The 12,859-nt window shown below is 39.2% G+C and overlaps 1 protein-coding gene across 2 annotated transcripts in view; it reads right to left on the minus strand.

Moving 5' to 3' along the window:
* Window positions 1–11,764, minus strand: part of SATB1 (SATB homeobox 1) — a 60,793-nt gene extending 49,029 nt beyond the window's left edge. Inside the window, exon 1 of one of the 2 annotated variants that reach the window (XM_053468266.1) lies at window positions 11,642–11,764. Coding sequence is in view for 1 of the 2 variants with exons in the window: in XM_053468268.1 (XP_053324243.1) it covers window positions 11,642–11,678 (37 nt within the window). In the remaining variant the exon portion in view is untranslated. The remainder of the gene's footprint in view (window positions 1–11,641) is intronic. The other variant, XM_053468268.1, reaches the window with a different exon arrangement.
* Between the last annotated feature and the right edge of the window lie 1,095 nt (window positions 11,765–12,859).

Raw genomic sequence — 12,859 nt, forward strand, 5'->3', positions numbered from 1 at the left:
GGTCTGTGAGAGCCTGTTGTGTGTGTTTGTTTGTCCAGAGCTGCCTTGCTTCTCTCTCCTCTCTCTCTCTCTGCGTTTGTGTGTCCCCATTAAATTATTAGTTGTATTGACTCATCACTCCTCCTCCTGCTGCTGCTGCCGCCGCCGTTCCCTGCACTCTGGCTCTATTATTGCTCTTGTTATTAGGGATGGTGTTGGTGGTGATGGTGATGCTGCTGCTGGTGCTTCTTCTTCCTCCTCCTCATTTTAATACAAAATAACACCAAGGCAGGCCACCGCCGGAGCTGCAGCCCCAAGCCCTTCCCTGGCGGCCCCGGATCAGCCGACGTCCTGGGAGAGAGACAGCAGAGGAGGAGGAGGAGAGACATGATGAGAGGGGGGTGGAGAGCAGCAGGCAAAGCTTGGATAATGGGGGGTGAGAAAGGGGTAGATATGAAAGGTAATGGCAGAGGACGGGGGCAATGGAGGGAGTTTGGAATTTTACGAAGAAGAAAAAAAAAATAGAGCAAGGTAAGAGTTGTAGAATGCGGAGTGAGATGGATGAGGGGGTGTCGTGGGGGAATTGGGATTTCCGGGCGCGCAAGAATCTCTAATCTTCTTGATTAGAGTGAGGCGGCTGCGCGGAGATGATACACAATAGCCAGAATAACAGGGAGCAGTGAGGGGAAGGGCGGCTGCGGGGAGGCGGAAAGGCGGAAAGGCACGGCCGGGGAGGCAGGCCGAGCTCACACACGGCAGCGGCCGCACGGAGAGGGAGGAGTAAACGAGCTCCTGTCAGGGCAACTACACAAGCCTTTCCCGTGTTAACTCTTACTGGACGAGAGAAAGGGGGCATGGGGTAAATTGGCAGCGCACCCGAGGCACTTCAAAGGGTTAACCCCTACATTACTGGATCTGCCCGCCTGTTAAGTAATGCTGAGGACAGGTGACGCAGGACGGGTCTGTGTGTAAATCAAGTGCATGCCTATCGGGCTTTATTCACTAAACAGAGTTAGTGGAGTTGCGTTTCAGCTCCTTACTGTCATTATTCATTATGTAGGACTGACTCCAGAAGAGCATGGCTAACCCTGTACCATGTATGGCTAAATCAGTGAGGTTTCTTCAGCCCCCTTACACATTAAACTATACTTTATGCAGAGTCAGCTCAGCCCTTCTTGCTGAAGAAAACCTGTCCACGTTAGCACTTCATAATAGCAAAGAGTTAAAACCACAACTCTTCTGCAGACTCGCCTCTTAGTGAATAAACCCCATTGCGCCGTTACCATTCGCACCTGGAAAGGTTACATTATTTAATCGATCCGTTCCCATCCAGAGATCGATCTTCAACCGGCTTTTAAGTTACGGTTAAAAACATTACGTTGACGGCCGCGTCGCGCTGATTTGTTGTGTAAAATCAGGACGCTCACTTTACAAAATTATCTTTAGTAGACTGGAAGGTGAAGCGCGGCTTCTCTGTGTTTTCAGAAATTACAGTAAATCTCGCGTTTGCTAAAATGCTCCGTGGCTAATTAATAATTATATTAATAGATTTTTTTTTCCCGAGGAAATTCCAGGAAAACAGGTGCCCAGATATTTTTTTTAAAAAAGCCAGTTCTTTTTAGACTCGCTTGTCCCAGTAGGATTCAAATCCCTTCACAATTATGGTGATTAGATCAGAAGAAAGTAAGCGTACATTAAAAAAAAAATAGGGGTTGCAGAAGTGAGTGATTATCCCTATCGGTGTCGGTATTACCAGCTGTCTCTGGAAGGGTTAAATAATACGGTGCTGGTTGTATATCGAACGCATGCCAGCGCAAAACAATGTTTTAGCCTGGCATTTAGAGCGTGGGCATGTCAAGCCGTTCACCGTAGAGCTGTCAGAGGAGCAGGTAGCAGCTGCTTGCCTCTCGACTCGAAGCCACGAGGGGTGAGAATTAGATTTTAGGACCATGGATAGTGGTGCACCTGCAGATCAAGGTTTTAGTGTGTGGGGGGAGGGGGTGTAAAGAAACGGCTCATTTTGATTGAGTTCTATTGCTCATGTTAACACGTTTCCCACATCAGAGAAAAGAAATGCAGACGCGTTAAGTGATTGTTTAGCAGAAATATGCTTTGAGTTAACAGTATTTTATGAGTATTTCGTACTGGAGTTGAATGAAAACATTTTTTGTGTGAATTGTTTAAGTTAGATGATCCCAACAAGTTTACCCTTCATGCCAAAGTGTTTGAGTGCAGTATGTTTTTTAACTTGAACATGTATGTAGGAATCCCGAAATCCCATTGTGTTCCTTTATGACAGCTTGTGGGGTGCACACAAATCATGGGGCTTTAATGGTAACTAAACACAATTCCACAACACTATTCAACCTGTTTAACAATGTTACTAGGTTGGTTTTCTTTTGCATGAGAAACAGGGGCAGCTGGGAATATTGGAGTTGGTTTGCAAAATTTTTACTGCTAATAGTGCGGCAGTACACACAAGAAGAAGGTAAGCAAAGCCATGAGTCCAGAGATGGTTCCATTTACTCGCATATATAAGACAAGGATGGCTCCATCTAGGCAACACATTGGATCACCACTTTAACTGGTGTCGTTTGTCTTCTTCTCTATTTGTGTACGGTACTGGCCTGATGGCAGTCATTGGTGGTTTAGTAGTAAAAGCAATGGGATTTGCCTCTCAGATCTTTTGGCTAGATATGCTTGGCCGCATGCTGTTTGAGCATGGCCGGATTGATGGTGGAGCACACAGAGCAATTGCTCCAGGGCCCCGGCGTTCTGAGGGGTCCATACCTCTCACCTGTCTCGCAAAGCAGCTATCTAATTGGGCCCTTCTGCAATTACCCTCCCTCATTTATACCGGGCATCTGGATATGACATAACTTCTCGGCATGCAGTGGCAGATCAGAGAGAGCTGCAGGTATTCCATCAGAAATAAACCGTTTTCCTAAAGCAGAGGGGAAAAAAAACAGGTTACTAAAGTCAGGAAATCCAGAGAAAGGACCCTTCCTGTATAATTGCTCCAGGGCCCAAAGCTCCTTAGTCCGGACTTGGATGTGAGCCTAAAAATGTATTGTGCGACTCCACGTCGCACCTACGTCATCAGTCGGTTGCTGGCAGAGTGGGCCGTGGCCCCCTACTTTACTTTAATAATTTTTGTTGCACAGCCGCGATGGAGCACTGATTGACGCTTCCAAGCCCTCCCTCGCGGCATCTAATCATCCGTACAGCTTCCCACACACACTGCGCAATCTAGGAAACTTACAACCTTCTGGTTGTCTTAGTATGACAAGAGCAGTGTACTGAAAACACCAGCAAGAGATAGACTGGCAACAAGGTCTAATTATTAACATATATATTGGCAGCAGCCAGCAGGGGCTACTATTTATATCTATTATGTGTAATATGTATAAATATTAGACCCAGCTGCCAATATGTTAATATTAGACACTGCTGTCAATATAAAATATATTGGCAGCAGGTTCTGATATTAATAAATATTGACAGCAGGCTCAAATATTAATATATATTGGCAGCTGGGTCTAATATTCATATATATTAGCAGCAGGGTCTACTATTTATATAGAATGGCAGCAGGGTGTAATATTAATATATATTGCCAGCAGGGTATAATATATATATATTAGCAGCAGGGTCTAGTATTTATATAGAGTGGCAGCAGGGTGTAATATTAATATATATTGCCAGCAGGGTGTAATATTAATATATATTAGCAGCAGGGTCTAATATTAATATATACCGTATTAGCAGTAGGGTCTACTATTAATATATATTTTGCAGTTTCCAACTGAGATGCTTCCTGCGATTTATTAGTTTATGTATTAAGCCATTGTGTGTAAAAAAGAAAAGGTGTCAGTTCAGTCATATTTTGCTTAGAAAATAATTTTTATGTGCCATCATTTTATCAATGTATAACATTTTGGCTGTTTAGCACTACATTTCCTCTGTGCTATAGCAGATAATAATTATACTGTGTTTTTTTTAAAATGTAACAAATATATTTCTCTTAAATCTTATTATTTATTGTGAATATAAATAATGAAAAATAACTGCCAGTTCAGCTGTTATCATGTTGAAATCATATTTCAATCGAGGTCTGCACTTCAGAGATAAGTACATATTAAGTTAAAAATGCATGTTTAATGCAGATATATATATACACAGTCTATGGATAGTTACCAGCACTCTAGGTCTTTTATCAATAAATACAGATTCCTCTGTTGCAGGTCAAAATTAATTAATATTAGTGTATATGTAGCATTTTATAGTTGCCCCCTTAAATATATAAGCTGGAGACGCCGCTGGTGGCTGGACCTAATGTGTCAGAGCCGCCTTGTGATCGCCAGTTTCGTATTGCATTCGCAGATCACCTGAAAACATTGTTCCATTGGCAACAAAAAAAAATATTTTGATTTACTTAATTGTTTAATTTACTTATTTTCTCTAAGAAGAAATGTTTTATTGACCTTTTATTATTAGTATGTTCTATTTATACAGTGCCTGATTCAGATTTAGCAGCAATGTTATACACAGTGACACAGACTTTTAGATGCATCTCAGATTACATACAGAACGAATGTTAGATTTGCCACTTTGTAACTATACATCGTATGTTCTTTGGGATCTCAATCTCAGGGCTGTGTATTTACAACTCACAGGGAATCAGGGAATTACAAAAAACATCAAGGACTGTTTTTGACATTCACAAGAATTGGAAGATGTTGCACTATGCAGGCTGTGTATAAATTCAGTTGTGAAGTGGTGACAATGAAGAAATCAGCAGTAACAATGCTAACTTAACTATACCGTTTTGCACCATATTTGTTCTTTATAAATAACCCCCCTGGTGTATCAGATGCATACTCAATTGGCCAAGACTGAGAAAAGGCTATGTTTTTTTAACTTGTGACATAAGCCGGGCAGAAACATTCTTGACACTTGCTGTTCCGTAAGTTTTCTGGCAACACAGATCTATTAGTATTTCATTTTTCAAGAAAATGATTAAAACACTCTAAGTCTATATCAACCAAAGTATATATAAGAACAGGGCTCTAATCACATAACCGACCTATTGCAATTAAAATCAAAACATTACACGCATATATCCTAGGTTTCTGTGATTGTTTTCTATTCTTTATATCCAACTGTATGTTAATGTTCACTAGTTCTCCACAGATGAGCACACGACTGCTTGAAAGTATACAAATGGAACTTATATTTTGTTTTAGAGAAAAAAAAAAGTACAGTCATTCAGCTACCCTATCCTGATTTGCTCCAGAGGCTCGATATGGCAGCAGATTAATAGATCTCAGGTATGGTTTTTGCCCACTTTCACCTACTTCCAACATTTTTGTTTCCATCCATGACTAGCCACACTGTGTACTGACTAGCGGCCACTTTCTATATCCTGGCTCCATTTGCAGTAATGAAACATGGAAGAAATACCCAGCTATGGCCATACCCGTGTACATATATATCCAAAGCATTCAGCTGCAAGCTAAAGTGTCAAGTAACATCTCATTGTACTTTTTGCTTTTAAATTTGCTGACCCTTCATAAATGGAGTTCTCTGCGCTATAAAGTCCCCTTATATATTTTAAAGCGAAGTGTGAATAGAAGAACTGAAACAGAAATTCCCTTTCACATTTGGCAGCACAGCACTTTTTCCTAATAAAATCGATTTTATAAGAAATGGAAACAAAGTGTTTTTCAGAACTGTAGAGTACAAAATCTTTGACTTTTTCAAACATAATCTGTTTTTTTTTAATGAGCAATAAAAATATATATTTAAAGCATGCCACAGTGTGTTGTAATCCAAATGGAATTTTTAGTGCAGAAACAGTTAATTATTTAATGAATTAATATGTGTATTTATGAGTACGATGAGTATTAATTAATGTTTTAATAGTATATGTCTGGTACCTGGCTATTTACCTGGGCCCTGGGGACCCCAACAAGGCTTGTGGAATACATTGGTGCCAATGGGTCGTTTCCTGAAATAACCACCATAAAGTCTTCTACTGCCAAAAACACAATATTCTTGCTTTTTTTGAACATCTAACTGTGACACTAGTTTACTTATTCAGGCGAGCACAGGGCAGCATCGACTGACTGGCCAGTTCTGGTGGATGGACATCAGCCAGTCAGGTAAGATTTCACTAGCACAGTTTATAATGATAATAATTTAAAAAAAAAAGTGTTGCACATACAATCAGAGGATGTTTATGAATAAAAGGTCTTTAACTCATTTATAACTGGGAAGGGGGAAGAAGAATAAGACCCCTAGTTGCATTGTGCTTGATCTTTCTAAGCTAGAATGCACCTCCAATGGAGACAATTATTTGCAAAAATAGCCATGTGTATCTTAGGCCTCAAAGCAGGGAAACTACAGTACATGCATCAGTGTATGAATTTAAAATGTATCCCTGTACCACTGTAAAAGCAATTGTGATCACATTTTCTAGAAACAATCTGAACAGAAAGCCATGCCTTTTTTTTTTATGGATCGAGTATTAAATACTTCAATAGGAACGAATGCAGACACAAAGCAAACCAACCTGCAGCAAAGATATGACAATGAAATATTAATCATACTCAATAAAAAAAAAATAGGGAGAGGGCATTACAATCCTGACAAAAATAGAGATAGGTGATGAAATATTCATAAGCAACAGTTTATAAAATCAGGCACAATACCTGTTATACACAGGCTGAGTGAATAGATGAAAGGTGGTAAAATATTTATCTGAACAGAAAAGAAATGGAAAAATTACAAATGACCGTCTGAATATGACAGATTACAGACTGGTGTCATTATGCAGTATTGTGCATGCAGGGTTTTATACTTTGTGTTATGAATTAGCATGAATTAAAAGATTAGACTTAATTTATAGAGTGGTGCATAATATAAATTGCACATGTGATAGTCATACCTTGGGACAGAGGCTATAAGTTCATAATTTCATAAACTTCATAACAAAAAAAATTAAAATCATAAATGGCAAAACATGTTTGTAACATTGTTGACAGGGCACACCTGGAATCAGGGCCGACCCAAGACATAATGCCGCCTGGGGCGGAGTTTAAAATGCCGCCCCTCCCATTATCTACCCTTCCTCTGCCGCCTCCCCATTATCTACCCTTCCTCTCCCTCCCTATTATCTACCCTTACTCTCCCTTCCTCCCTATTATCTACCCTATCCCCCCCCTTTGTACTTACCTTTCAGCAGTCCTGCAGCAAGTCTCCCTGCTCGGTCTCGGTGCCGGCTTGTAATGCTGAGCGCCGGAAATGACATCATCTTCCGGCGCTCAGCATTACAAACCAGCACCGAGGCCTCGCAGCAGAGAGAGAGGGGCGCGAAGCGGGTACTGACAACTTGGTAAGCAAAAACCACTTGGCGCCCTCTCTCTCTTCCGCTTTAAAAAAAAAAAAGGGCAAGGTGCCGCCCCTTCAGAAGTGCCGCCTGGAGCAATTGCCCCACTCTGCTCCATGGTAGGGCCGGCCCTGCCTGGAGTTATTATTAGAAAAAAAATTTGAGATAATACTCTTGACCCAGTTTTACTTTCAGACACAAAAACAACATGGCATGTAGAAATCCCCCAAACTGTACTAGTTATGTCTGGCAACTGGCAAACGGTTGCCTCAACTATATTGAAATGAGTGTGAGGTTGAAGGGCATTTTGCAGGACAAAGAGGGGGGATCATGTAAGTCTAATAGAGATGGAAGTGCTGGCCAGTGATGTTGCAAAATCCATACTAGGAACTGGTTTGGCTCTTTGAGTCCGTTTCCTCTGCTTCATTAAGAAACACATGCAGATGGACACAGACGGATGCCTGTGAGGACCAAACTATTGAATTGAAGGAAGAAGATTGAGCCTGCTTTCACTCCTCCACTCTCAGAAATAACCTTTTCTATTTCTCTGTGTTCTGTATGTGAAAGCCTTCCATCTTGCTCTATAACAAATTCTTAAATGATTGCCCTAAGATAGCTGCATCACAGAGGAACTGCGCTTTGGTTAAAAAAACATCACCTGAGACTCGTACACAGGCTGCGGGCAGCATTTACTGTGTTTTGTCAATTCTGCTGCAAAACTGGCCTAGGGCAACACCCAACCTAAATACACCATACAATAAAAGTACAGTAATACTCCCTCTCTCTCCCTCTCTCCTTAAAGTGAATGTCCTTAAGGCGGCGTACACCTGTAATGGATTGTATTCAAGTTTATATTTGCCCTGGTCTTTCTATTTGCTCAAAAAGATTTTTTGTCATTTCTAAATATTGCTTGATATGGGATAGACATTTTAAAATTAGCCTTAATGAGGACATTTTGGGGTTTGAACTGATATTTTGGACCTAAAAGGTCTAACTGGGCCTACTCCATGGTTGCTGTTCTTCATACACTTTTTCTCACATGCACAACTAATGGATGATAGGGGAACTATGCCACCCATGCTTGGTCCCAGTAACAACACTTTTTTTATGTTATGCACCATTTTCACACATAATATAAACATAAATTGTGGCTTATTTTGCCAGTGGAACCAGGCCCCATGGGATTTTCTCCAAAGATGAGCTTCATGGTTGGAAATGTGAGGGCTGGCTTTTACGCCACCCCTTCCTATGAAGACAAGGACTTCCGTAACCTCCGGTCACATTTAGCAATTTGCCTGGACCATCAATAGATTGGAGGTCAATCTGTTTCTAGGCTATTAGATTAGGGCTTGTCAGGGTGTCCCTAAAATGAAGAAACTAAAATCCAGTTGGTAAAAATAGTCCTCATCTTCAGGGATGTTTCTACCGCTTGAAACACACTACTCGAAAAATACAGTACCAGAAAGCAAGGGCACATAAATCCCAAAAGAGAAATAGGAAGTATAGTGTAAAATCTGAAAATCACCGTAAGCATGAATCACCAATAGTTTTTCTTACTTTAAAAAAATACATGAGACAATTAGAATTGTCAAATCAGGCACTCGGGAGTCAGAAACGTCAAGCAGTACCCAAATGGTGGAGTATAATTAAATATGACAGAAGGACATGGCGGATTAAAAGCATTTACAGGAAAGAAGCAATAACAAAATCAACAATTTTGTTAAGATGCTCTAGCCCTTTTGGAATTTATGGAGGATCTCACAGCCAGGTAAGTTCTTCCATCGCCAAGTCACCTGAAGATTACATCCAGAAAATTCCGGAGACGAAAAGAAAGTTGAAACTCAAAGGCGTCATGATCAGGTTAGTACCAAGGCATGAAGTTATACCCATTGAAATAAATGGAGACGCTTTCTGCTCATGCTTGCAGGGAGGTCTCATTAGAACCCTGAAAAGGAACTAGTGCTAAGTATAGGGCCTGCATGCACTGGCAAGTGTTCAACCAAATGTACCGTATCTGTTGCAAGCCAAGGAGCTGGAGGTGAGAAACATGTATATGCTCAAACCTTATTTTTAAAAAATACAAAGCTCTAATCTATAAACTGTATATATTTGTAGACTTTCAATCTATGGCAATGACAGTATTAACATTTAAGTCTCCCCTGCGTTTGTTTTATCGTTTTCAGATGTATACCAGCCAAATGTATACCAGGAAGCGCCAATTTATATTTACAAAACTAATGCTAATGTCTTTTTTGGGGCTATTTGTGGCGTTGTTTGCATTATTAGGACATTCCTCTGTGCTCTCCTCTACATAGCATTAGCTGAATACATACAGTTCATCTACTTTGTGTGTGCTTTATTCAAGGGTATGTATAGTATTTGTTTTGGTGCACAATTGTAACCAAAATACACAATCACATTCTGTCACTTATTCTTAGTCTGAGGCTTTGTAAAGAATTGGGGCTATTTAAAAAAATATATATATATATATATATATATATATAGAACGGATTTTATAAAAAAGTTAAATCCTCAGATTATCAATTGCTACTTTCTAGGTGTGATTACTTGCATGTGGACTTTGTCAATAACACGGTTAACTCTGATATGCATGAGAAATAGTATTTTTATCACATAGACATATAGCATGTTTATTACTCATATAGGTGTTAGAATGTTTTATAGTTCTAGTCAGGGTTTACTAGACAGGATTACTAGACAGTTGTCAATATACTTTAAAGGGAATCTGGCAACGGATGTATTAAGCTTTAAAAACAATAATGGACAATGCCAGTGGTATACAAAATGTATCATAGGGTCTAGAATAGGAATTGGGGAAATTATAGTGCAAAAGCAATATAAGGCATAATAAAGCTTCATGACAAAGAAAGTAAGGTCAAATTCCAAGCTGTACTGTAGCAAAAGCTAACATAAGTTGTGAAGTTTAAGGGTATTTGTGAGGTCCAAACTTTCTTTTATATCTGTATCTTTATAAACCTTTTTTTGAGGTTTGGAGATCAATGTAATCATATTCATAACAAAACAGAACACCTGGGCTTTTGGACTTTAACCCCTTCATGACCATGGACTTAGGAGATAAGTCACAAAAAACTGGACCAAGGAACATGGAATTTTTGCACCAGCAGGGCTAATTCTCTGTCAGTAAACAGTAGACCAGGCTATCAAATGACAGCCTAACCTCCCCTCTCACAGCTGGGGCTATGGTTTGTGGCCCTAAAATGTCAGATTGAGTGTGACAGCACTCTCATTGACTGTTACATTCAACGGCAATTTAAATTAAGCCATCACTGATGTTGCAAGGAAATGCCCTTGATGCGTCAGGGACTCGGGAAACTTGTAATATATGCCGTATAATGGGCAAAACAGATGAACTTCCTAGGCATTTAGGGTGAGTTCCAAATCAGGGCGTGTTAATAAATATGTTTTAGCTATTTTTGCCCATTGGCTCTATATATATATATATATATATATATATATATATATATATATATATATATATTAGTCATTTTTGGTCTATTTTTTAAAATGTGATTCATACAAAATAATATATTATTTCAAATTAATGGTTTCAAAAGAAGAACACTATAAATGAGAATCACTTTGTATAATAATAATTCTGTTGGATAAAACACTATGCTCAAAGAAAAGTATGACTTCTGTTTTAAGTCTGCATAACATAGATTTTCTCTTATAAGATGTGTTTACCTGTAATGCTACATAAACAAAGCATTAAGCAATACAACTTGGCAAGTGCACAGCGCCAGACCACAAGGAGAACGGAAAAAAGAAAATATCTTCACCAAAAACGGAAGTAGGGGTGTGGGTATTTGTTGAACATCTTAATAAAATCAGAAAAGACAAAATCATCTACGTCCTGGTGCCCTGTGAAATCTATTCACAGCACAATATAAGAGACATATTTGGTATTGCCTAATTTGGTGAAATAAAAATATTTACGCATCTAGCTGGGAGAAAAGCACCATGGTGTCTGCATGGATTTGATTCATTGGGTACGTAGGCTATGCTTAATTAGGCTTAAGACGGATTTTGACAGATGAGTCAAAATGCTTGGCCTTTGACACTATGTAAAACTGGTTATTAATAACAACAAATGAGTTGAAAGCCTTGCCACATTACGTTACACATAGGGACTAGAGAAATATAGAATGTTCCCAGGTGCGGCAATACTACTGGGAATGTCTCTTTTATAAAAATATTATCACTGATCTATAGATCAACACGCAGACTTACTTGTGTTTTGTGAACCATCCATCTGTATCTCCTTCATGAAAGTATCATACTTAGGTGCTGTCTAATGATGTCGCTGGCCAGTTGACTCTATGCGTCTTTTTAGGACACCTAAAAAACAACGGAATAAATGATTCTTAAAAGTGTGTAACTATTGCTGACTGGTGAAGTAATCCTAGAGACACACTGAGTTCATTTAAATAGACAGATAATAATATAACCAAATTGATAGTAAATTCATTTATCAAAATACAGTTTGACAAGCATTTATAATAAAGTACAATGGTGGAGCAGGGGGGATATACTACACGGGCAGTCCCAGCTAGGCACAGACCTCCCTAGGGTAAACTGGCTATTTGACTACAAGGGAGAAGCCAACTGGACTATAGAACAGCCCCAGATCTGCACCAAATAATGCATTCCTTTCAGCCAGCTTGACTGCTAAGTACACCACTTAATATCTTGCCATTGTAAATCAACCACTGAGTGCGTGACCTTTTGTGCTAATACAGAGAGAAAATGTCCATTGGTGCAGTGGCGTCCAGTTTTCATATTTGGGGGGACAGGGACCAAAGTAGTGGAGGGCAATTATACAATACTATATATACACTATATATATATCTGCGTTAGACATGCATTTTTAACTATATAATATGTACTTTACTTTTGAAGTAAAGACTGTGATTGAGATATGATTTTAAAATGATAACATTTTAACAATGATAACTGGTAGTTATTTTTCATTCTTTAAAATTAGACCATTCTGCCAGACTATATAGTAATATTAGACCCTGCAGCCAATATATATTATTAGACCCTGCTCGCTGCCAATATATATATATATATAAAAATATTAGCCCCTGCTGCCAATATATATTAATATTAGACCAAAAAAAATATTTCTTAACAGAAACTATGTGCCATTCAAATGTACTGATTTTAACCACTGCAGTAACATTCAAATATGGAGTTTAGCTTTGTGATTTGTACGGCGGTTCAATTGGGGGGGGGCACACATATGACACCCTCCTTGGTAATGGACTGCCCTACTAGTATATGCTAATAACATAAAAAAAAATCCCTGTGATCTATTATTTTTTGCAATCTGTAAGTTGGTGAGTAAGCGTTGAATTGCGTATAAAAATGTAAAAGATTGGTTACTGCAACACAGTTTGACCTTGTTGCCTTTTTTGCAGTGTAGGTTGAGAATATGGGAGTGAT

Source organism: Spea bombifrons, chromosome 5 (assembly GCF_027358695.1).
Source record: "Spea bombifrons isolate aSpeBom1 chromosome 5, aSpeBom1.2.pri, whole genome shotgun sequence".
NCBI lineage: Eukaryota > Metazoa > Chordata > Amphibia > Anura > Pelobatidae > Spea > Spea bombifrons.